The following is a 25,412-nucleotide window of genomic DNA, read 5'->3' as shown; positions in this document are numbered from 1 at the left end:
TGAACTCAAGCCCTCTGGACCATATTCTTTGCTTTAAACCCTGGAGTTTCTCGGATCACCTCCCCACTAGCCCACCCTAAGTCCACAGTCTCATTCTCAGGCTCCTTGGCCCCACAGGGGCATCAACGGACACCAGATCTCTCAGTCTGGCAACAGTGATCCAGAGCAGAGGTAGGTTGGGAGAGGCCCAGATGAGAATAGTAGGGGTCGTGTGCCCCTGCGTCAGCCAGATGGGGATGCAGGAGGAGCAGTACCCCCTTACTGCTTTGCCTTGAGCTGCCCAGCCAATAGCACAGGGGTGAGCAGGGTAGGGCAATCCCCCACTTAGCAAATGCAGCATCTGGCTCAATGGGAACTGGCTCAGCCCCACACCATGCAACTGCGGGTGGTATGGGGGACCCAGCATCTTCCTGAAATGCCTGTGGTGGGGGCATGGGGCTCTCCCAGCCATGGTTTCCTTCTGTGGCTCTGGGACTTGTTCATGTGAGGGGAAAATTGTATCTTTGGATCTTGGTGGAACTGACACTTGAAGCAGACTTGGCCTGGGCTGGCAGGGCCTCGTAGCCCCCACACACCACCTGTGAGAAGAGCAGATCCATTAGGACAATGATTTTGGTTGGGGCTCTGTGGCTGCTTCAGAGGGATAGGCTGGTGATGGGATGACGGCATCCAGTCCAACTATCAGGACACTATCAGGATACCAAATTTTGTTAGGTGATGGCTGGGTGGTAAAGGGACCAGAGGAGGGAAGGCAGGGCAGCCTAGGTGTTAGCACAGGAGGCCCAGAGCAGAGGGTCAAGAGCTAGACTGCTTGGGCTCACTACCTCTCTCTACGCTTCCTGGCTGCATAACAGTTAAGTAGTCACTCAGCCTCTCTGTGCTTTGGTTTTCTGCTCTGTAAAATGGGAACAACAACAGCATCCTCCTTCTCAGGTTGCTTGGGAATCATAAAGGAATAACATGCCCAAGGGGTTAGCACAGTTTCAAGACCCACTGCTTCTGGGTTGCCTGCTGAGCACCTCTTGGCTTGGCCCCCAGTTATCAACCCTTGTATTCCCTGGACGTGAGGTAGGTAAGATCTGGTACACTGCTTGGTAAATGGTAGGAGCTCAGTGAATGTGGCTCCTGATGGTGATGAAGATGATTGTCACAGCAACCCTTCAAGGTGGGTGTGGGTACCCATCCTCCCAGTAAGTGCAGGGCCCCACAGGGAGTCAGCTGCTTCTGCAGGACTGGAACCACTCATGCCACGTGCAGGGATGGGCAGGTTGGCTGAGCCTCCCCAGGTGGGGGTGGAAGGGGAGCCTGGTGGTAAAAGCCAGATCTGAGCCAAGGTAGGTTATTGAAGTAACAACCCCAAAATCTCAGTGGCTGGCTGGGCTCTATGGTGAGCACCTGCAATCTCAGCTGAGCACCTGCCTCTGGGAGGCTGAGGCAGGAGGCTCTCTTGAACCCATGAGTTTGAGACGAATTTGGACAGCATAGCAAGATCCCATCTCTCGTCCTTTCCCCCCCCAAACTCACAATCCTCTTGCCTCAGCCTCCAGAGTAGTTGGGCTTATAGGCAGGCACCACTGCACCCCAATAAGATCTCTTAAAACAAAGTATCAAAAAGCCCTTGATGGTTCATTTCTCACTCTTGCTGATTGCCAGTGGCAGTTTGGTCATCTGGGACTCTGCTTCCTGGCTCTGTGATGAAGATGACTGAGGAGACACCTCTGCACAGGTTGTTGCTGCTGTAGCAGAGGGTCACAGAGCTCCAGACCTGCACTGTCCAGTGCAGCAGCCACCAGCCTTATGTGGCTACTTAAATGAACAAAGCAAAATTTAAAGCATAGTTCCTCAGTTACACCAGCCACAGTTCAATTGCTCAGTAGCTATATGTGGCTGGTGGCTACTGTACTGGACAGGACAGGCAGAGAGAATTTTTGTCATCACAGAACATTTTACTGGATGGTGACCTTTTAGAAAGTCTTGTACCCAAAATCCAACGCTCCAATCTGGAACTAAAACACACTCTTATTTTGCGAACTCACACAGGAGCCGAGAGGTACAGACTTACTATGTGGCCACAAGGTTGGAAGAACCAGAAATACTTGGGGAACACCATCATTATCTCCAAAGAGTGGATTCTGGGTCATTGTGGGTCAGGGAGCAGGAGAGAAGATTCAGGTGGACAGGTAGAGATCACTTGGGACAGGCAGAGGCATCTCAGAGGGACTAGAGTTGGTATGTGTGACTGTGACATACATCCTAACCTCAGGTCTTGCCCTACCCAGGGTAGATGCACTAAAGAGCATGGCAGCCTGGGAGCTTCATACCTCATAGGGAGGAGTTAGGGAAACAGTAGGAGGGATTCAAGTGAGACTGTCAGATGGACTCTCCCCTTGGTCAAAATCCCTAAAAAGGTGAGGGTTTGGGAGTCTCCTCAGTAGAGCATGTCAAAACCTGGCTGATGCGTGCCAAGAGGTTGGCAGTTTTCTGTTGTGAGACTGGGGCATGACTGAGATGACCTCTAAAGAACCCTACTGCGTTGGAGAATTGGCCCAGAAACCAAGCCTGGCCCTCCTCCCGCCTTTCCTGTTCGCTTCAGTTAAATAGATCAGAAGGAAAATGTCTGTTTGATTTTAATCTCAACGCAGGACACTGGAGATTACATTTTCCACGGAAAATGTCAGCCGTTGCCTAAAATAGGACTTTAGAGAAAATGCTAGAAAGTGTATTTTTAGGTTATAAGTTTCCCTCCTGGATTCCTGTGGTCCAGTGGGCTGCTTAATACTGTCCATGGTGCAGCTGCCAGGTGCAGACCCCAAACCTTCCAAACAGGTGGTCTGGAGCAAGGATTCCCATAGGAAAAAATACTTATAGACCAAGAACAGGTGGACAGATGCAGGATCCGTTCCATGTGGGACAGGGGCCAGCCAGGGGAAGAGGGCCAGCCAGGAGCCTCAGATCGGCACCACTAACAAGCTCCAGGGTGCTGCTGGCTCTGAGTGGCCAAGGTCACAAGACGGTAGAGATGGGTTAGGCTGCAGCCTGGGAGGAGTGTCAATGGCTTCAGCAGGGACAGGAACTTGGCCCGGGGTTGGGGAGCCCATCAAGAGTCCAGCTCTAGCCCCCCGCACGGCCCCACACAGCCACTCCCTGTGTGCCCAGGCTTCAGCCTTGTCCAAACTCGGACCCTCGATTCTGGTGTGTGTGAAGTAGATCTGGAGCTCCCGCCCTGCCTCCCTTTAGGCTCTTGGGAAGATTCAGGCTTGGGTACGAGTGGCAGCTGGCTCTGGCTGGTACAAAGGGTGTTTGAGGAAATGTAGAAGATTAAAAAAAAAAAAGTGGCAGGTAAAGTGAGGCAGGTGCTTGTGGTGTTTGGAAACAGCATTCTTCAAGATGGCATGTGGGACTGGGCACGTGGGGCAGGGCTGAGGGTCCTCCCTGAACAGGTCTAGAGTAGAGGCCTAGGAGGGAGTCAGGGAAGGGTCCCCACTGTCTGGGTCATTGGCAGCTAGAGGGTTGGTCCAGGGGAGGCTGGCTGGGGTGGGGCTCCGAGGGCTGGCTCTGCTCTTCACCTTGATCAGGTGGTTCTGGAAGATCAAATGGGTCAGAACATGAGGGAGGGGAAGCAGAGCAGTGTTCAGAAGGGGCTCGCTTGTCATGAGGTTGAGTGACATTGACTAGGACTGGGCAGCCAATCAGGGGAAGAGCAACCCAGGGGACCATGGGAACTGCCAATTCTCTGTATGATCTCGGGGTTCCTTGTGTCCTCCAGGCCTCAGTTTCCCCTCTGTGAATGGGGGGAGGCCAGAAGGGCCCTTCCTGGCTCTGGTCTCATGCTACGGTGAGCCAAGCCACACTAGAGCTCACTTAATGTGAGTGGGGTGGGGTTGGAAGGACTTGGGCTCAAGCCATGCTTTAATAGAGGCTGTGCAGACATGTCCAGGCCAGTGTGGTCTGGGCAGCAGTCGGGAGGGGCTGCCAGACTCCTCAAGACCCCACTACATAACCCCCTCCTCTCTTGTCTCCTCATGCTCCTGTGGCTACCTGGATTCTGCAGAGCTCCCCACGGAGGAAGGTGAGGCTGGGCCTGGGGCATGCTGCCAGGAGGGGGGCAGGACATCCTTAGGCCGTTCTGTGAGGTTGTGGTTTTCCCCTCCCCCAATAATGAGGCCCTGCTGAGTCCCCAGCATTGCCTGAGCCTCTAGGGGCCTTGGACTCTCCATCTTTGAACTGCAAGGAGAATCGGGGATAGGGGGCCCCTGAAGCCAGCCCTGAATGGGGAGGGCAGTGGGTCAGAGGCTAGGCCTCATGCCACTCTCCTGTTTTCAGGGAAGTCCCTTTGGGAACTGGTGCTGGAGCAGTTCGAGGACCTTCTGGTGCGCATCCTGTTGCTGGCAGCCCTGGTCTCCTTTGTAAGTAAGCCCTGCTTGCCATCCCACAGTGTTGGGAGGGTGAGCTGTGTCCCTGCAGTGCTCAGAAGCTCAGGCTGCAGGCCACAGAGCCTCTGTCCTCTCAGCCATGAGCGCCCCTAATCTGCTCTCTGCCCCCCACCCCATGTCCCATTTCTGCTTTGGTCAGACTTCAGCTTCTGTTGCCTGAGCCTTTGGACCCTCAGCGCTGGGCCCCTGGCTTCTATCTGCCCTGTCCCCATCCATCTTATGCCCTGCTGTCAGAGGGAGCGTTCAAAATCACTAGCTGACCTCGCCCCTCCCTCAGCCCGGGGTTCCTCAACCTCATCACTGCTCACATTGGGACCAAATAATTCCTGGTGAGGGTGGAGGGATGTCCTGTACATTGTAGGCTGTTTAGTAGCTCCCTGGCCTCTGCCCATCCGATGTCAGTAATAATCAAAAATATCTTCAGATGTTGCTAGATGTCCCCTGGTTGAATGCTGCAGCTCCTTCTTGCACTCTTCAGGCAGATGCTGGCTTTAACCTCCTGCAACCTCCTCCTGGCTGCTGCTTCTCTTTGCATTTCCCTCATTCCTGCTGCCCACACCCCCTTCTAAATGTAGGGCCAGGCCCAGGGTGGACATGTGCGAAGGGACAGTGATCATTGTTTTTGGCTGAATAGCAGGGACTTGGGGCTGGAAAGCAGCCCCCTGAGGGTGAACATGGTTTCTGTTCCTGGTCTCACTCCCAATAGGGCCTCGGGGGAGACCTCATCTTGGTGACCTGGAGTGTGGAACAGCAGGGGTACTGGCTGGGACCAGCTCTTCCCCTCTAGTTGTGCCTGGTCCTTGTGGAATATGGCGACTCTTAGAAAAAAAAAATCTGCACATGGCAGAGCCCCAAGCCTGCTTGCACCCCTTTTACAGCACATATGGCCACACTGAGGCCCAAGTACTTGCTTAGGCCAAGAGGTGGACATGGGACTTGACTGGAGTCTCTGTCCGAGTCTTAGGCTCCAGGGCTGGAAGGATACTCCTCTGGCCAGAGACCTTGAATGGGAGCATGCATCAGAATCACTTGGGCTTGTCAAACAGATTCCTGGACCCGCCGCTGAGCTGTGACATAGGAGGTCTAGGATAGGCCTGAGCACTGTATTTCTAACAAGACCCCTGGGGCTGTGATGAGAAGCGCTGCTCTAGGCAGACAGAAGTCTCAGGCTTACTCCTACCCCTTGAAGGTGGTCCTGGACGGGTGGGAGCTGTGGTGGTCATATCTATGGGATGGGTGTCCAGTACCAAGGCCTTCTCAGAGGATAGCCCCTCTGCAAGCCCAAGACTCCCTGGGGGTATCTCCCCTGAGCAGGGAAAGCAGACAGGACACCCAGAGTACAAAGGACAAGGAGAACAGCTAGCCCCCCAGCATGCTCACCTGGCTCACCAGCTCTGACCCTGCAGGTCCTGGCCTGGTTCGAGGAGGGCGAAGAGACCACAACAGCCTTCGTGGAGCCCCTGGTCATTATGCTGATCCTTGTGGCCAACGCGATTGTGGGCGTGTGGCAGGTGAGAGGCACAGGGGAGGGACTAGGCGCAGGGCTCTCCTGGCTGCAAGTTGGGACCTCTACCTGTAGGTCCTCCTACTAGCTCAATCCCAGGTCCCAAGGGCGTCACTCTGAGGGGAAGCCTGCTGGAGGATCCAGGACAGACCACCTGCCTGTCTATTGTACAGGAACGCAATGCTGAGAGTGCCATCGAGGCCTTAAAGGAGTATGAGCCTGAGATGGGCAAGGTGATCCGCTCAGACCGCAGAGGTGTGCAGAGGATCCGCGCCCGGGACATAGTCCCCGGAGACATTGTGGAAGTGGCAGGTATGCTGGGGCCTCCTCCTGCCTGTACATAACACCAGGGAGCCTTGGCCCTCTCCGTGCCTCCATATTTCCAGTTATTTATGTGGATGGGGTGTCTGTCACATCCCTCCAAAGATACTTGGCTGAAGCCTTACTGAGCAGATTGGGCGGCTGCGACCAGAGGGGCAGGGGTCTTCTTGAGGGATCACAACTTGGGCTTCTGACTCAGCCCTGGTCTTGGTTCCTTGGAGCCTTCTTGACTTTCCTGGGGGCTAGGGCTCAACACCACCCTCAGCCAAACCATTCTTCCTGCATAGTGGGAGACAAAGTGCCTGCTGACCTCCGCCTCATCGAGATCAAGTCCACCACGCTGCGAGTGGACCAGTCCATCCTAACGGGTGAGGCTCGGGCTGGGGTTGGAGCGGAGCAAGGGAATGGGCATGTCTCTGAGTGGGGCTTCTCATACTAATTCTATAACCAGGTGAATCCGTGTCCGTGACCAAGCACACAGACGCCATCCCAGACCCTAGAGCTGTGAACCAGGACAAGAAGAACATGCTGTTTTCTGTAAGTTCCTAGGATGCTCAGGGCCTTTGCCTGGACGATGATAATAAAAACAGTCACATTAATGTTAATCAAAGTTCTATTGGAAAGAACCTTCTCAGTTATCAGGAAAGCATGCAAATTTATAACAATAATAGTAGCTTGTGTTTACTGAGGCCTGTGTGCCTGGCACTGTTCCAAACTCTTTGGACACACTAGTTTATTTAATCCACACAACAAACCTTTGAAATAAGGTTATCTGGATCTTGTTATCTGTGTTTTTCCAGAAGGAAACAGTCTCAGAGAGGTTAAGTAAATTGCCCAAGGTTACACAGCCTGAGTGGCAGAGCTGAGTTGTGAACTTAAACATCCTTGCTTCAGACCTTTTCTTCTTTCCTGCTAGGATACCCAGTCTTAACCTGGGGAAGGCAGAGCTTGCCATTAGTCACTCAACAGAAAATCCTCTAGAGGGAAAAGAGTTACAAAAGTAGTGGAGGAGCTAGAAGTATAGTTCAGTGTCAGAGTACTTGCCTAGTATGCACGAAGTCCTGGTTCCATCCCCAACACTGCAAAAAAAAAAAAAAAAAAAAAAAGGAAAAAAGAAGAAAGAAAAAGAAAATAAAAGTGAAGGATGGTGGGAATGGTCCATTTCTCAGATATAAAAACTGACCCCCCCACCTCAAGGCATGATGCCAAGTACCCTGGCTCTTCTCAGGGACAATGGTAGCTTCAGCTCTGATGAGAGTGGCCTGTCCCTGTGGCCTCCGAGGGAGTTAACAGGTAATACTCACAGCTGTCCAGCAATAGCCTGAAGCCAGCGTGGTGTTTGGTGCCACAAGGAAGGGTCAGACCAGTCGGACAGTGGCCGGGGGCACCCAGTTAATTATAAGGGACTGTACAGTCTCCCTGAAAATGGAGACCGTGATGTTTACGTGGAGCACTTCCTGAGGAGAGTGTCCTGCCCAGTTGCATGGACGCTTAGACAAGATGCTTTGGGTGGGAGGGAAGCTCCTAGAGGTTTTCTCCAGTGTCAGCAGCTGTCACTAGGAAGCTCTCTGAGGGTGGTGTGGCTAACCACAGGCTATTTCCTTAGCTAAGGGGCCTGCACTGCTCAGGGCAGAAGGGAGACGAGGCTACCGCAGCACGTGCCCTCTTGCCAGCCTCCACAGCATGGCCCTTTGAAGGCACACCCAGCAATCAGCTTCCTTATAGCACTGTCTTGTACCTCTGATGAACCATCTTGCAAAAGAGGACGGAGGCATAGAGTTGCCTGTCCCTTACATGGAACTTGGGGATTTTACTGGGGCCTTAGGAATGGATGAACTTAGATTCAGGTTTTCTCCATTCTTCAGTAAATATTTTTGGACTATTTACCTGGAATCATGGTCAGCCACTCTGCTGTGTGGCTATAGTGGTTGTTTATGAATTATGTTATAACGGGTTCAATGGGCTTATACCCAGGCTGTGCTAGTTGATCAGATTGTCAAGCCCAGCCCCAGAGCCACCTCTGTGCCAAACCCTTTGCTAGGCACTGGGGATATGGCAAACCAAATTCCTGCCTTCATAGATCTCAGACTATTATGGAAAGTTAGCAATGCCCCAGTAAATAAGTCTACAGGCACTAGCAGCATAGAGAAAAAGAAAGCCAAGTCAGAGAATGAGAGTCCTCCTCCCGCCCTGAAGAGGTTGGGTTCCTGGCCCTGGCTGGAGGCTGAGCAGCTCTTTCCTTGTCTCTCCTTGGCCAGGGCACCAATATAGCATCAGGCAAGGCAGTGGGTGTGGTGGTGGCCACAGGTCTGCACACGGAGCTGGGCAAGATCCGGAGCCAGATGGCAGCAGTGGAACCTGAGCGGACACCACTGCAGCGCAAGCTGGATGAGTTTGGGCGGCAGCTGTCCCACGCCATCTCTGTCATCTGTGTGGCTGTATGGGTCATCAACATTGGCCACTTTGCTGACCCAGCCCATGGTGGCTCCTGGCTCCGTGGTGCTGTCTACTACTTTAAGATTGCCGTGGCCCTGGCTGTGGCTGCAATCCCCGAGGGCCTCCCAGCAGTCATCACTACGTGCCTGGCACTGGGCACACGGCGCATGGCACGCAAGAATGCCATAGTGCGGAGCCTGCCCTCTGTGGAGACCCTGGGCTGCACCTCAGTCATCTGCTCTGACAAGACGGGCACTCTCACTACCAATCAGATGTCAGTGTGCCGGGTAAGTGGCTGTAGCCAGCTTGGGGTTCCTCAGGTGTTGCTATGAGATCCTCGGCAGCTGGGCTTGCCCCCTCCCCTCCGTTTTGGCAAGGGATAGAGGAGAAAACATGGGCTCTCTCCCCTGTGGGAAGCAGATCCAGGTTCTATGGGGCAAAGCAGATGACTAGTAGGCTGTAGCAGATGATGCCTGCAGGACACATGTCACTGTGGCCTGTGAGTCACTGTGGGGCCCTGGGCAGTCTGTGGACCTCAGTCTCCTCATCTGAAGCTTGGATGTGCAAACCCTGCCAGGTAACCATTAGGAATCCAGGAGAGTGTCAAGTACAACCCTGGTGTCTCAGTCAAGCTGGGTCTGGATCTAGGTTCTATCCTGCTCGATCATGACAGTGTAGTTGATGCCTGTCATTAGATATGCTAGCTCCAGTGACCTAGAAGGACGGGGGCAGGAATTATTCATTCCCTGGCACTTGATCCCACATCTTGGGCCCGCTGTCCACATGCTCCAGGAAAGCTGGCTGAGACTCCAAAGGGCAGTGGGCTCCTCCTTACCCAACAGAGAGGTGGGTGGGGAGATGATGAAGGCTATAGATTCCCCACTCTTCCCAGGTTTCCCATCACCCTTCTTCCAACCCTGCCTCTGAAGTCTGTGCACTAGGCCTCAGGAACCCAGGCTCAGTATTTTGAGACCCTAAGGTCCTATAGAAGCTCATCCATCAGAAGGGGCAGGGACTGTGGCAAACTTTACTGCCCTGTGGACCCTGACCTGCTAAGACCCTAGTAGGATTTTATCTGAATAGTGTCTCCCTTGACTGAAATAAAGATTTGAAAAGCCCAGTGTAGGGAAGATATAGAGGCTGGACACACTGGATAATAGGCTTGCTTGCTGGAGGAATGCCCCTAGAACAGAGATAAGAGCAAAAAGGTCATTACTGAGCACCTGCTGCATGCTGGGCTGGCCATTTGATTATGTGCAGTGAGGAAGGCAATCTCCAGGAAACAAGAACTGCCTCCCCAGTGGAACTAGCTAACAGACAAGGAAGCAGGCTTCCCTGGGCAGGAAGAGCACCCTGTTTCTGAGGTGCAGAGATATGGGCCTGCCAGCAGGTCCTGCTGGCAGGGCCTCCCTCTCTGGAGTCACCTCTGGGTTTAGAGGTCTCTGTGTCTCAGAGCAGGGTGTGTGTTTCCTACCCTGAAGGCCAAGAATTCATCCCCTGGAAGAGAAAGGAGCAGCTGCTGGACTCTGAGCCCACTTTTTTCCCCATATTACCATTGCGAAATCAAGGTTCAGGTACTTGACCAGGGATCACACTGTGAGATGAGGAAGGACCCAAATCAGCAGCTGCTCCCAGACACAGAAGAATCAGCCAAAACCCCCTCAGAGTCCACAGCAAATGGCCAGACCAGAGCTGGACATACTTGGGCAGAGTACTCGCCTCAGCTGGGATCCTGTACTTACTACTTCTCTCCGGGGAGGAGGGACAGGCGGCTTTTGGGGTCGGGCATCCAGGGGTCAAGCTTTATTCAAACTGGCTGCTCTGGGAGAAGGGAGGCCATCCAACCGCCTAAGCACTCCTGTGTGCTCCCCAGATGTTCGTTGTAGCCGAAGCGAAAGCGGGCTCCTGCAGTTTGCACGAATTCACCATCTCGGGTACCACGTATACCCCGGAGGGAGAAGTGTGAGTGCACCGGAGAGGGGTGGGCGTGGCCTCCGGTGGGCGGGGCTCACGGAACAGCGCAGAGGTGTCCTTGGGCTTGGCCTTCTGGGGGCGGGGCTAAGGGCACCTCCTAGGGGCGGGGCCACAGCCTTGTACTGACCATCTCTGCTTCGCAGGCGGCAGGGGGAGCAACTTGTTTGCTGCAGCCAGTTCGATGGGTTGGTGGAGCTGGCGACCATCTGTGCACTGTGCAACGACTCAGCGCTGGACTACAACGAGGTGGGCTCCCAGTCCCTTTCCTGACCTCTCTAGTTTCCAGGCGTTCCAGATCTTTTCCCAGAGTCTCAAAGTTCCCAGGGGTAGGTGGTCTTTACCTCTTGGGAGTGTCCCAGGAGCTTAGCCACCCCTGCACATCCCTGCTCCCTCCCTCTGGCTCCGATGCTTCAGAACTCTGTCCCTGGGTTTGGGGGCTGTGGAAGACCGCAGTGTAAGGGTCTGAAGGGCCAGGGATGCCTAGGGGAAGAGGTGAAGGAGGGCAGGGCGTGAAAGGGCATTTAAGGCAAAAGGTACACCCCAGGACAGGCTGCAATGTGATTTAAGCATCGAATGCCATTCGTGTGGCGCAGCTGGGGAATGGAGTGTTAGCAGTGTGCCCCAGCCTGAGGGGAGGTCTTGATCAAGTCAATGCCCATGCCAAGCTGAGGGCATTGGAGAGCCAGCAAAAAGTTCTGAGCAGGGAGTCATGTAGTGAGCCTTGCATTTACTAAAGATCTTCCAGGTTTCTGGGTAAATGATGGTAAAGGCAGGGCAAGATGGGAGCCGGGTGCCCTGTGTCATCTAGGCCAGAGAGATACCAGCTGAACCCTGACTGCAGGCTTAGGGAGAAGGGAGAAGGCATGGGTCAGAGAGAGATTTAGGAACTGAAAATTCTATGACTTGGTTGCTGGGTAGGTGAAAGAGCAGGAAGAAGTCACTGCCAACATAAGGAGAGGAGGAGGTGGCCTGAGGGGACCTCAGGGAACAAGATGCCCTAGGCAGCATGTGGGTGTGTGGGTTTAGAGTTTGCCAGAGAGGTTCTTGACTGGGCCCAGCACTGGCAGTCAGGAGCACTTGAAAGGCAGTGGAAGCAGGAGGCATTTGGGGTCTCAAGGAGAGAAGGTGGGAAGGGAGAAGCAGCACCCAGGCAGCAGGCTTTCAAGACCCAGCAAGGAGAACCTGTTGAAGGAGGTTGAGAAGGAATGGACAGAGACTGGGAAGGCACTGATGCAGGGACTGGGGTGTAAATGTCAATTCCAGACACCATCCCAACCCCACGTCAGGCTGGCTGGGAAGGGCTCACAGGCCTGTGCAAAGACACTTTGGCAAAAGGGTCTCCAGGGGGCAAGGAGGGAGTGGGAAGTGAGGCTGGAAAGCCAAGCTGGGATAGCTGCCCCTCACTCCCTGTCTCCTTGGACCCGGCAGGCCAAGGGCGTGTATGAGAAGGTGGGAGAGGCCACGGAGACAGCTCTGACTTGCCTGGTGGAGAAGATGAATGTGTTTGACACTGACCTGAAGGCCTTGTCCCAGGTGGAGCGAGCTGGGGCCTGCAATGCGGTGAGCAGGGTGGGGGTCTCTGGCCTCCAGCTGCATGGCTGGGGTTTCTGGGTCATCTGGAGAGGAGAAAGAGGAAATCAGAGTCATGGGAGCCTTCTGGGAGGAAGAAGGACCTCAACCTCCTAATAATACTTGGCTCCAAGCAAGGAGAGGGAAGGGATGAATGTGGGCAAGGGTTTGGAGTTGGGAAATGCACATAAGGCCAGGGAGTGGTAAGCTTTTAGAAAGGAAGGTAGGGCCTCAAATGCTATAACCACAGGAGTACAGATACCAGGCCACAGACAGCAAGAGGTGTCTTCTTGGGGCCAAGTGGTTCTTAAGAAGCAGAAATGAGTTGTTGGCTCTGTCCCTCATGCCCTGACCCTCCTGGACTCCGCAGGTCATCAAGCAGCTCATGAGGAAGGAGGTCACCCTCGAGTTCTCCCGGGACCGGAAGTCCATGTCAGTGTACTGCACACCTACCCACCCTGACTCCAAGGCCCAGGGCAGCAAGATGTTTGTGAAGGTAGGGGCCTGTCTCAGGGGCACCTGATTGCCAGTCCTCTGAAGCATCAGAGCCAGTAGCTACAAGAGGTTGAACTAGGGGAGGAAGAGGCCCCTTGTAGAGTGACCATGCTGTGGGGAACTGGGAACAGTATCCAAGCATGATGGGGAGAAACCAGGGCCAAGGGACCAAGGCTGAGGGACCCTGCCTCACCACATGGCCTTAGAGTCATCCATGCTTTTTTGTGGGCCTCAGTTTCCGCTTGCGAACAGCAGGGTCAGGCAGGCAGTTCTTAGAAGACCATTTTGCTTCTGGTGGTTTTGAAGTAGTTGGTACCCTCCCTTGGTGCTCCCCCTCCCCCACATTTTTTTTAATTGGTACATAACGATGGGATTTGTTGTTATGTATTCATACATGCACACAATATAGCAATATAGTTTGGCCAGTATCACTCCCCAGCACTTTCCCCCCTCCTCTATTGTTCTCCTTTGATTTTCATGAGATCCACACCCACCTTTGTTTTCCTTTTTCCTCTCTAGCTTCCGCATAGGAGAGAAGACATATGACCCTTGACCTTCTGAGTTTGACCTATTTCTCTTGATATGATGGTCTCGAGTCCCACCCATTTTCCTGCAAATGCCATAAAATCATTTTATTTAGGGTTGAATAAAACTCCATTGTGTATATACACCACATCCTCTTTTGTCCATTCATCCATTCGTGGACACTTAGGCTGGTTCCGTAGTTTGGCTATTGTGAAGATGCTAGAGGTTTTGGGGACACTGAGTCCCTCAGAGGGAGAGGCACCAGTTACCAGGCAGACCTCCATGCAGAGCACCTCCAGTTGCTGCTTTCCAACCTGAAGTAGGAATCACAGCTGGGACTTCACCCCACAAAGCAGATTTTAACCCTTTGCAAAATCAAAAGACTTCCATCCTGGGAGCCTAGGCTACTTTGAAAAGTTAGCAACCTTTAGAGAGAAGGAGAAGCCATTGAGGGAGCTTTCAGAGACTGTTCCTAGGCCTGGGGTAAGGTCCAAAGTGAGACCCTGAGGTTGCAGAGGAGCCTGTCACCCCTGACCCCAAACACACACCAGCTTCCCAAGCTCACACCCACCACAGCCTCTGCACCTCTCTATTTTGGGTCCCCTGGCTGGGCTCAGGCTGCTTCCCTACTTCCAAGGCCCCTACAGAATTGGTCCCCCAGAGACACCAGGCAGGCAGGGGCATAGTGCCTGCATGGGATGCCATTCCCCCCCACCCTACCCCCAAATGCTGCTACTGGCCTTATCAATTGTGGGCTGGTGGAGGTAGTATACCACCCAGTGGGTGTCTGTGACCTTACCTCCCCATTCCCTTGAGGTTTTCTCACAGTGGGGCCTACTTGGTTTCTACTCAGAGTTATCTAAGAATGGATTCTGTGCATCCTTGGGGGACCTCTCCCCATATCTGGGTCTCCTTTCCTCAGTTGGGCAGGGAGGGGTTGTGGAGCCCTGGCTGACGGAGTTGCCTCACCTCCTCCCTACCTCTGCAGGGGGCTCCTGAGAGTGTAATTGAGCGCTGCAGCTCAGTCCGTGTGGGGAGCCGCACAGCACCCCTGAATACCACCTCCAGGGAGCAGATCCTGGCAAAGATCCGAGATTGGGGCTCAGGCTCAGAGACGCTGCGCTGCCTGGCACTGGCCACCCGGGATGCACCCCCCAGGAAGGAGGACATGCAGCTGGACGACTGCAGCAAGTTTGCTCAGTATGAGGTGGGTGCTGGTGCCATGCGTCTCCCTGTGGTGGCCGGGCAGGTAGCAGGTCAAGAGTGGGCTCAGGTCCAGCTTGCACCTGCTCCCTTCCTACAGACAGACCTGACCTTCGTGGGATGTGTGGGCATGCTGGACCCCCCACGGCCCGAGGTTGCTGCCTGCATCACACGTTGCCACCGAGCCGGCATCCGCGTGGTCATGATCACAGGGGACAACAAAGGCACGGCTGTGGCCATCTGTCGCCGACTTGGCATCTTTGGGGACACAGAGGATGTGGAGGGCAAAGCCTACACAGGCCGCGAATTTGATGACCTCAGCCCAGAGCAGCAGCGCCTTGCCTGCTGCACCGCCCGCTGCTTTGCCCGCGTGGAGCCGGCGCATAAGTCCCGCATCGTGGAAAACCTGCAGTCCTTTAACGAGGTCACTGCCATGGTGAGGTTACTAGGCTGGCGCCAGGGGAGGTTGTTGACTTGATTACAACTGTAATCTAGTTCTTGATCTTATGTTTAACTTCAGTGCTGACTTTGTCCCTGACCTTGACCTTGATTTCTGTCTTTTTTATGTGTGTGCCAAGCACTCTCTGCCACTGAGCTACACGCTGGCCCCTCTGACTTCCATCTTAATCTGGTTCTTACTTTGAGCTCCACCCTAATATGGGTTCCAGCCTTGACCAGGACCCAGAACTGATCCCTAACCACCCACCCCACCACACATGCCATGCAATACTTTAATGTTGACTTCAGCATTAATATGGCTTCCAATCTTGACCTTGACAGCAACTCCAAACTTGACTATAATATCACTTCTAATGTGGATGGTAACCTTGACTTGGCCTCTGATTTTGACTTGACCTCTACTGTAATCCTTTTTTTTTTTTTCTTTTCTTGAACCTGAATTTAGTATTGACCCTCGCCCTCACTTCAAGTCCAGTCTTCACCTTGACTCCAACACATACATGGCCCTTGACCTGGGTCACAACCTTGGCCCCTGAAGTGCCCTCAACTTTCTCCCTAACTTCAGCTTCATCTTCTACTCTATATCCTACCTGAGTTTCATCCCTGCGCTCATCACGGACTCATCCTCACTCTCCCACCACCTCTTTCTCTTCCCTGACTTTACACTTGATCTCCCCAATTTTGCCATGGTCTCTACCCCTTGCCTTTCCTTTAGCTTCATCCTTCACCCAGTTTCTAAGTTCATTCTTGATGTCATCATTTGTTCTGTCCAGCTGTCTGCTGAATTAAGACCAGTGGGGAGGTGGAGGGAAGTTTCTCAGGTGCTGTGCTCCCTGACCTGGCCCACAGACTGGTGATGGGGTGAATGACGCACCTGCCCTGAAGAAAGCAGAGATCGGCATTGCCATGGGCTCGGGCACAGCTGTGGCCAAGTCAGCTGCAGAGATGGTGCTGTCAGATGACAACTTTGCCTCCATTGTGGCTGCTGTGGAGGAGGGCCGGGCCATCTACAGCAACATGAAGCAATTCATTCGCTACCTCATTTCCTCAAATGTCGGCGAGGTTGTCTGGTGAGGCTCTGCATCCTTCCTTCCATTCCTCTGGAGTAGCTCTGTGTCCCTGAGACTGGGCTACAGGGATTGAGGGACACATGTCCTGGCCTGGTCCTACCCCAGGATGAGGAGAAGCAGGGGCACCTCATCATTCTCCAGAGGCCCTGATGACCTATGTGGACCCCAGGGAGGTACCTGAAGGGTCCCCTGTCATTCTTCCAGCTAGAGTCTCCTTTCTACTTTCGTAGAACTAGTGTCACCTTTGGGCATTAATGTGTCTATGCATGTGCAGGAGTTAATTGGCCTGTGTTTGCACTTAGTGTGAGTGCCTAGTGAGAGGTATGTGTGTGTGTGTGTGTGTGTGTGTGTGTGTGTGTTTCTGCGTGAACGTGTGCTTGTATGCATCTTTGGGCATGAATACAAACAGGATGATCAGGACGTGTGCATCTCACCTGTGACCCACCTTCATTCCTGTCCCCATCCATCATCTTCCCCTTTACACGTGATCTTCTCCCCAACCTTGTCCTTGTCTCCAACTTATGTTCGTATGTGAGAGATGCCCGTGGGGGGTGGTGAGCACATGCTTGGTGGACATGTGGCTTCTGCACCTCTGCATATTGGGGCAGGCAGGTAAGTGTCTGCTTGTGTTGTGGGACTCTAGGTTTTTGCATGTGACTGATGCTTGGCCATGCGTTGTTTGTGTGTGTGTTTGTGCACGCATGTGTGTACACATGTATATTTGGCCTCTGGCAGGTTTAAAGAATAGATGTGTCCAGGGTCCAGAGCTGGGACTAGGGGAGGCAGGGCTGGCCTGGGTGTGAGCAGGAGCTGGACCCTCCATCTGGTGGAGGCTGGGCCTGCTGGGGGCTAGAGCCCATGACTCTGGTTCTAGCATCTTCCTCACAGCAATTCTGGGCCTGCCTGAAGCCCTGATCCCCGTGCAGCTGCTCTGGGTGAACCTGGTGACAGATGGCCTACCTGCCACAGCCCTGGGTTTCAACCCACCAGACTTGGACATCATGGAGAAGCTGCCCCGGAATCCTCGTGAGGCCCTCATTAGTGGCTGGCTCTTTTTCCGATATCTGGCTATTGGAGGTGAGCAGGGCCCAAGCCATAGGTGAGCTTCCTGAGAGCCTGTATTCGTTAGGCTTGCAAACTACAGACAGAGCAATTTGGCAAGCTTACACCAAAAGAAACTCTGAGGGCTTGTGTAAAAAGACTAGAGCACACCTCAGATATAGCTGGATCCAGACTTCAGACAGTATTATTGTCATATTTTGGCTTTGCCTTGGCTCCATTTCTCAGACAGGCATCCCTCAGTGTGGCAGAAAGGCTGCTACTGCTCTAGCCCTCCTGCTTGCTGTATTACAACCCCAAATTCATCAGAAGAGAGAATTTTTTGATAAAATTCTCAAGCCTGTTCTCATTATCATAAGTTGGGTCACCTGCTTAACTTCTAGCTAATTACTATGACCACCTGGTTGTCATTCAGTGGCCACTGTTGGCATTGAGGGTGGTTCCCTGATGGAAATTCAGGAAATGGCTAGGAAGGGGAAATGGAAGCCAGGAAACTGCCACTACAGCCAGTCTCCTCCCCTCCCTGCAGTGTACGTAGGCCTGGCCACAGTGGCTGCCGCCACCTGGTGGTTCCTGTATGATGCCGAGGGACCTCACATCACCTTCTACCAGCTGGTGAGCAACTGATGGCCAGGAAGCCTGTTGGGTAGACTCAAGGTAGAACTTACCATTTGGGCTGTTGGGAGTTCCATGGGAGAAGGATCCAGAACCCCATGGTTGCCCACCATTGCCCTACCCCACTCCCCTTATTAATCATCCACCACTAAAAAGCCAAACTCGGAATGACTGGAAACTCAGAGACCCCAAAGGAGACACTGCTTCCGCTCCCAATGGGAGTTACAGGGTTTACTTCCCCTGAGTGTGTCTGCCCCTGGCACCTGAGCAGGAGGTGGCCCCTCGACCCATATTCCTGGCATCCAGCTGCCCTTGAGGCTATGGGATGAGCCCTCCTGGGCAGTGGAGAGCCTGGTCCCAGGCCCTCGTCCTGAAGGCCAGCAGCCCTCCCTTTCTGCCCACTGCCGAAACTCAGGTCAGCCTTGGGTGCCTGTGCCCTCTTGGTTCCTGTGGGAGCCAGACTACAGTGAGGAAGATGCCACCTCCTTCCAGCCCTGTCTCTGTGACCTTTCTTTAAAGATCCCAAATCTTCAAGACCCTGCCTTCTACCTCTCTTTGAGCCCCAGCCCCATACATCCAGCTGGATGTCCCTGCAATATCCCACGGGCACTTTGTAAATCCTAAATCAGTTCTTTCACCTTCCCCACATTGGTCCCTCTCTTCCCTCCCTATCTTGGTTGCACTGCCTGCCTGGTCACCCAGCCGGTCACCTGAGAGTCACACCGATCCCTTCCCATGTCCTTCATCAATCAGTGCCCGTTGGCTCTGTACTGCCCTCTCAACAGTTGGAGCTCATCCCTTCAATTAGATGCTTGACCAGGAAATGGCTATTAAGCATCCACTGTGTGCCCCACACAAACTACTAAGCCTTTGGCAGTGATGAGGAGGCAGTTCGTGCAGAGTTTAGTTGGGGGATGGGGGTGGGAAATGAGGGCCATGGAAACAGTTGTTCACATTCAGCAGAGAAAAGATAGGTGGTTGTGAGACTCAGAAGTAGTCAAGTTTAGACCTAAGGGAGAACTTTCAGCTCCAGTTGTTGGGTTTCAAGAGTCTAAAGTCCCGGCTGGGGATGTGGCTCAAGCGGTAGCGCGCTCGCCTGGCGTGCATGCGGCCTGGTTTCGATCCTCAGCACCACATACAAACAAAGATGTTGTGTCTGCCGAAAATTGAAAAATAAATATTAAAAAAATTAAAAAAAAAAAAAAGAGTCTAAAGTCCTAGGGTTCCCAGAGGAAGCTGCTAAGAGGCCACAGGGCAGGAGGCATGGAGCCTGGATCACAGCTGCCAGGTTCACACCCTAGGTCACTGCATGCTAGCTCTGTGAGCCTGGGCAGACTGCTTAACCTCTCTGTACCTCATCTGCAAATGGGTAATGATAGTTCCTACCTCATAGGGCTATTGAGAGGGTTAACTGGGTTAATACTTATAAAGTGCTTAGAATGACACCTGGTACACAGTAAGAGCCATGGGTGTTCATTAAGTTAGTGAAACCCAAAGTGCCTTACAGGGTAAGGCAAGGAAGAAAGAGGCAAAGAAGGAGTAGACACAGCAGTGGCTTGTAGAAATGGGCTCGCACAGGGATTCCTGATGTGCTTAGGAAACGGATAGAGCACCTTCCAATGAACCATGTAGGAGTCCACACTGCGAGCCATGACCTGGGGCATAATGTGTGTGTGGCCTGGTCTCACTGGGTAGCATCTAGGAGGTCAGAATGGACAGTGTTTATACCAATGGATTTATTGAAACACCTAGGTATGATCCTGCTGGTATTTTTACCCCCTGTGCAGCTCAAAGCTGTACCTGTTTTTCATGTTCACATAAGTTGTCAGGATCTGGGAGGGTGGGATCTGATGGTGGTGGCACAACTAGCAGGAAGACTTGGTTCTTTTGGCCTCTTGATCACTGGGTGGGTAGAGCCAGGTTCCAAGTTCAGGACATTTTCTTGGCTATATGATCAGCTCCAAATAAAAGTGAGTCGCCTTGCCTCCAATGTGTGGCTTTGGGAGAAACAATTCCTCTCAAAAAAGAGACAAGATTCTCTATCTCTTGGTTAAAATAAGAACTAGCCAACCCATAGTTTCCTAATTTTCCTTCCTGCATGAGAGAACAGAGCTTCCTTGGCCACTGTCACTCGTGCCGTGGGGGGAAGCGGGCTGCCCTCACTGCACAGGTGGACAGACAGTGCATCCCTTCATGAGTTTCCTTAGGAGGATTGTTTTCACAGCGCCCCATTTTCAAAGCTCTCTGTGTTCAGATTAGACTCCCAGAAGCAGATTTATGTTATCATAGAACTGATCTGTCTGGTGGTTTTTATTTTTTTTTTTTTTTATTTTATTATTTTTTTTAAAGAGAGAGGGAGAGAGAGAGAGAGAGAATTTTAATATTTATGTTTTAGTTTTCGGTGGACACAACATCTTTGTATGTGGTGCTGAGGATCGAACCCTGGCCGCACGTATGCCAGGCGAGCGCACTACCGCTTGAGCCACATCCCCAGCCCTCTGGTGATTTTTAAACATTTACACTCATCCCCATGACATGGAAGAGAATGCAATGGAAGTTCTCATGAAGGTTCTCACCTCAGTATCTCATCTCATTAGATGAGCAGCAGGAAAACTGCCCCAGGCTACAGGGGCCAGGGCCACTTCCTTTATCACACCCTGACAGTTTCTTGTTAATTGCACCCATGATTCATGACCCATATCATAAGCAAAAAGCAAGTCTGCTGGAGCTCAATTTCAGTGGCAGAAAGGGAGTGAAGTAGGAAGGGGTTTGTCATTGTCATCATTGTTTTTGGTACCAGGGGTGATTAACCACTGATCCACATCCTCATCCCTTTTTATTTTTTTATTTTAAGACAGGGTCTCATTAATTTACTGAGGCTACCCTCAGCCTCTAGAGTCATTGGGAGAACAGGCATGCACCACCACGCCCAGCTGAAACCTTTTTTCTAATAGCAGTAAAGAGCTGGGCATGGTGGCCCTGCCTGTGGTCCCAGCTACTCAGGAGGCTGAGTCAGGAGGATCATTTGAACCCATGAATTCAAGACCAGCCTAGGCAACGCAGCAGGACCCTGTCTCAAAAAAAAGAAAAGAAAAAGAATCAGAATCAGACTAACAGTGAATAAGGCCTGTGTGGCCTTTGTCTTCTATACTCTAAAGGGAAATTTCATTCACCCATGATTTTGTTGTTTGGTTTTCACATGCTTTTACTTATTCACGGGTCTTGGTCAATTCCTGCACCTGAGAGACTCAGGGGACCCTGCAGAGCCTTGGGGCAAACCCTGGACCCTCCCACCAACTGCAGGCCCCTGTTGTCCTCCCCGGCCTCATGCGGCTGTTGTGCCTCAGATCTACAGACCCCCTGACAGTGGCCCTCCTTCCTCTGCGTCTCCTTGCAGCACAGTGTAGCCCCATGTTCCCCCCACCGAGAAGCAGCTCTCATGGGGTCCCTGAGTTCACCCTGTGGGAGTGCTCTGCCCACTATTATCCTCAGGTGTGGCCGAGGGCAGGGGTCAGGGGATGCTTCCCTGTCTACCTGTCCGCTCCTCCCTGACCGCGCCCTGTGCCCTCAGAGGAACTTCCTGAAGTGCTCTGAGGACAACCCGCTCTTCGAGGGCATCGACTGCGAGGTCTTTGAGTCCCGCTTCCCCACTACCATGGCCTTGTCGGTGCTTGTGACCATCGAGATGTGCAATGCCCTCAACAGGTGGGTGGGCACAGGGCTGGAGCTGGGCTGAGGGTCTGGGGGTACCCAGGAGGGGCTCTGAGAATCAGTGAGGCTAGAATTGGGATCTGGGGGACAAAGGAGGCCAAGGCTGGGGTGTGAAGGGAAGTCTGAGTGTGCTAGAGTGGGGGTGGCCCAGCAGGGTCCCCTGCATCCTGGCCTGAGGTGAGTACCCCGTGCCCTTGGCAGCGTCTCGGAGAACCAGTCGCTGCTGCGGATGCCGCCCTGGCTGAATCCCTGGCTGCTGGCGGCCGTGGCCATGTCCATGGCCCTGCACTTCCTCATCCTGCTGGTGCCACCCCTGCCCGTGAGTTGCCCAGTCTGCCTCCTCCCCTCCTTTGGTTCCTGAAGTGATAAGGACCAGTCTTTGGATGTTAGGGGCCCTAGGCTGGGCACTGGGCCTTCCCAGGTCCCTCTGCAGTAGAAGGAGCCCCCTGACTGAGGGGCAAATGTGGAGACCCCTTGCTGATAAAGAGTGTCCCAAGACTGGGGCGGGAGGCAGTCGCAGGGCCTTTTCCAGAGCATGGATGGGCTTAGTCCTGTGGGCGAGAGAGGGGAGGGCACTCTGGCAGAGGAGACTGAGTGGACAAAGACCTGCAGGTGGGACATCAAGGGGGGTCTTAGAAGTGCTCACAGAGAGGCCATTGGTGTCCAGGTGGATGAAGCAGGTGGCAGCCAGCTTGGGCCTGAACCAGATCTCCCTTCTTTCCCCACCAGCTCATTTTCCAGGTGACCCCACTGAGCGGGCACCAGTGGGTGGTGGTGCTCCAGATATCTCTGCCTGTCATCCTGCTTGATGAGGCCCTCAAGTACCTGTCCCGGCATCACATGGATGGTGAGTGGGAGGCCCCAGGCCTTCTGCCCTGCTCGTCCCCAGCCCTTCTCCCTGCCCACCTCTGCTCTTGAGCTGCCATGGCCACCTCAGTGTGGGTGCTTCAGATGGTCCCAGCTCCAGCCTACCTGTCTGTATGGTGAAAGTTTTCTTGGGTCACAAAGTTGAGGACAGGAAGGGGTTCTGGTGGCTGTGACATGAGGTGTGTGGGGGCGTGTTGTGTTGCAGGGGTCTGGCTGGGCTCACAGGGCTGCCAACGGGGACACTGCTGAGGGGCACGCTGCCTTGCTGTCCTCACTCACCACCACCCCACTCACTGCCAGGACACTGTGCCTTCCTTCTGGCCTTGGCCTCTGACCCCTCTGCACTGGCCTGTCTTTATCCAGGCATTCTCAGGACAGTCTCACAGGCCTGGAGTGGGCAGCCGCTGACCAGCTCCCGGACCCCAGACCACACCGGGTTGGCTTCTTTGGTGTCACCTTGTGGGTGGGTGCAAGGGGAGGGTCTGCCTTCAACCAACGATGGAAGACAGAATGACAGGGGTCAGGTGGGGAGGCCCCACATGGAGGAGCAGGCTAGGGGAGGGGCCTGCTCTGGGCACTAGGTCTTTGGGGGCTACTTCTGGCAGGAATGTGTTCCTGCCTTAAGGAAGTGAGATGAGCTATAAATAAATCACATGCTTATCATTCCACAGGGACCAAGGCAATCAATTGGCCTCCATCCCCCCGCTGGCCAGTGTGCTGGACACCACAAATAATTTTTCTTCTTTTTTTTGTGCCGGGGACTGAACCCAGGGCTATTTAACCACTGAGCCACATCCCAACCCTTTTTTTGTATTTTATTTAGAAACAGGGTCTCGCTGAGTTGCTTCGGGCCTCGCTAAGTTGCTGAGGCTGGCTTTGAACTCACCATCCTCGTGCCTTGACTTCCCGCCTTGACCTTCTGAGTTGTTGGGATCACAGGCATGCACCATCACTTCCAGCTAAATAATTTGCCTTTTAAGAAGGACCTAGACTTGGGTTGTAGCTGAGTGGTAGAGTGAGTGTGTTGCACCTACAAGGTCCCAAGTTCTACCCCCACAGGGTGCCATAAAAAAACCCAAACAACAATAAAGTAAAAAGGGCCAAATGAGTCAGCCTCTTCACTCTGGAGAAGCTGGCCTGTTATTATAAGTCTGTCTGGAAAGTGACTGAACCCAAAGCAGGGTCTGTTGGAGTCCCTGAGAGGGATTGGGGAGCTGGACTGGACCACTTTCCCTACCCTTTCCAGCTCAACCCTCTGTGGACACCCCTGGGAGATGCTGAGGAGAAGATGTGTCCCATACCTATGGGGGCCCAAGGCATCCTGGCTCTGGCCAGAGCACAGGAATGTTCTACTAGGAAAATCCTCTGGCCAACCCTGAGCTCACTAATTCACCTTCAAAGCCAGGCCTCCCAGGCACACGGGCAGCTTGGATGGCTCCTTTGTCCTCATCAAGAGATTTCCCCAGTGGCTACAACTGCTGAGGAGTGTAGCAAGTTTTCTTGAGAAAACTTAAAAATGAGAAAATTCTGTCCAGGGATAAAATTCCTCAGCCTGTGTCATGAGGAGCCCGTGTCATGGGTGCTCCTTAGCATTGGCTGCTGGGTAAGGAGGGTTCCTAGGCCCAGTGGAAGTGGGAGAGGGAGCCCAGGATGGGGGCAGGAGGGAGCTATTCCTGCCTGCCTGGGGTTCAGGCTTAAAACAGAGGTTTAAAAGGACAGGACAACCTGGTGAGGCAGGGGCTGGGGGTGTGTCTTATGGGGCTGGTGCCTGGAGTTCAGGGAGAGAGGTGAGGCCCAGAGGGCAGCAATATCCCTGAGTGTCATGGTGAGGGCCTGAACATTATCCTTAGGGCAATGGGGAGCCACAAAGGGTTGCAAGCTTAGGACGGCCTGTGGCAACCATGGCAGACACGTAGAGGGGGACTGGAAGGCTGTAATCAGGGAGATTGTGGAGTGCTGAACTGCACCCAGGGAAGGGAGCTGGTCTCAAGCAAGACCTTTCCTCCACCTTTCCCCACCCCCCAGTACTAGGGATTGAACCCAGGGGCACTTAACCACTGAGCCACATCCCCAGCCCTTTTTTATATTTTATTTAGAGGCAGGGTCTCACTGAGTTGCTTAGGACCTTGCTAATTTGCTGAGGATGGCTTTGAACTCACCATCCTCCTGCCTCGGCTTCCCAAGCCACTGAGATCACAAGCATGCACCACCACACCTGGTTTCCCTCCACCTTAAACCAGAGACGTTAACTGTGGTCCCCCTGAAATTTTACTTGAAAGGGCAGTGACTTTGGGGCTGGGGGGAGGGACCCAGGGTGGGTACCTGAGGCCACTTCTGGAGGTGGGGTAGAGGAATACGCTTGCTAGAAGCCTGGACAGCTCTTCCCTGGGCATGCAGGCGGGCAGCTGCCGTCCCTTGAGACTCCTAAAGCCGGATGGAGTGGGGGTGAGAGAGGGGACCCTTTACATTCCCAAGCCAGCCAAGTGGCCTTTTAGGGAAGTTTTGCTGAGGCTTGATGCCTGTGGCTTCCCCATGATTTATGAAGGATGTGTACTGGGGGAATTGTGGATGCAGGGTCAGCTCTAGGGTGTTGGGATGGGGGTCCTCTTGTTTCACCTCCTGGCTCTGTCCAGGTGTGGCTGGTCAGCTGTCAGGGGAGGCCTGTGCTGGGCTATGAGGAAGGACGGAAGGATAGAGAGGCCAAGTGGGGACAGATCTGGGAGAGTCCTGAGTACAAGATAGGCTTGGACTTTATTCTGGGGACCGTGGGGAGCCATGAAAGGGAATGGGCTGCTTTGGACTTTTGCTGGTTGCCTGTGGCTGGAAGTGGATGGTGAGGGGAGACGGGGCTAGGGGCTGGGACAGGGCTTGAGGTCTTCAGGCCCTGGTGACGTATAGTGGAGGAAGACTTATAACTCAGTGATTTAGTCGAAATCCAGCTGAGGTATGTGTGATGGGGAGGAGACAAGGATGACCCCCGTTTCTAAACCTCAATGAGGGTAGGGGGTTCCCCAGACTACAAAACATGAGGACCTTTCACTGGGTGGTTGGGGGCATTGATGGAGTATGTGCAGTGCAGGAGGCCTGGGGGGACCCCAGGGGAAGGTGTCCAGGCCGCAGCTGGATTCTTGGGGATGCAGCCGAGGAGAGCTGACAGACTGAGGCTAGACC

The 25,412-nt window shown here is 53.5% G+C and overlaps 1 protein-coding gene across 6 annotated transcripts in view; it reads left to right on the top strand.

The window, feature by feature from the left end:
- Atp2a3 (ATPase sarcoplasmic/endoplasmic reticulum Ca2+ transporting 3) overlaps positions 1–25,412 on the top strand; it is a 52,437-nt gene that overhangs the window by 25,394 nt on the left and 1,631 nt on the right. For 4 of the 6 annotated variants that reach the window (XM_078042687.1, XM_078042686.1, XM_013363809.4 and 1 more), the window contains 20 exons: positions 4,052–4,069; positions 4,324–4,406; positions 5,840–5,944; positions 6,111–6,249; positions 6,546–6,626; positions 6,710–6,795; positions 8,517–8,981; positions 10,568–10,656; positions 10,812–10,914; positions 12,097–12,228; positions 12,608–12,733; positions 14,246–14,464; positions 14,561–14,896; positions 15,769–15,989; positions 16,864–17,066; positions 17,578–17,663; positions 21,235–21,368; positions 21,576–21,693; positions 22,104–22,221; positions 22,605–22,704. In XM_078042687.1, coding sequence (XP_077898813.1) covers positions 5,903–5,944; positions 6,111–6,249; positions 6,546–6,626; positions 6,710–6,795; positions 8,517–8,981; positions 10,568–10,656; positions 10,812–10,914; positions 12,097–12,228; positions 12,608–12,733; positions 14,246–14,464; positions 14,561–14,896; positions 15,769–15,989; positions 16,864–17,066; positions 17,578–17,663; positions 21,235–21,368; positions 21,576–21,693; positions 22,104–22,221; positions 22,605–22,704 — 2,798 coding nt within the window. In that variant the 5' untranslated portion in view covers positions 4,052–4,069; positions 4,324–4,406; positions 5,840–5,902. The remainder of the gene's footprint in view (positions 1–4,051; positions 4,070–4,323; positions 4,407–5,839; positions 5,945–6,110; positions 6,250–6,545; positions 6,627–6,709; positions 6,796–8,516; positions 8,982–10,567; positions 10,657–10,811; positions 10,915–12,096; positions 12,229–12,607; positions 12,734–14,245; positions 14,465–14,560; positions 14,897–15,768; positions 15,990–16,863; positions 17,067–17,577; positions 17,664–21,234; positions 21,369–21,575; positions 21,694–22,103; positions 22,222–22,604; positions 22,705–25,412) is intronic. The other 2 variants (XM_005337310.5, XM_005337312.5) reach the window with 2 other exon arrangements.

The sequence above is a fragment of the Ictidomys tridecemlineatus genome, chromosome 3 (assembly GCF_052094955.1).
Source record: "Ictidomys tridecemlineatus isolate mIctTri1 chromosome 3, mIctTri1.hap1, whole genome shotgun sequence".
In the NCBI taxonomy this organism is placed as follows: Eukaryota; Metazoa; Chordata; class Mammalia; order Rodentia; family Sciuridae; genus Ictidomys; species Ictidomys tridecemlineatus.
This window is presented reverse-complemented; position numbering and strand designations above follow the sequence as displayed.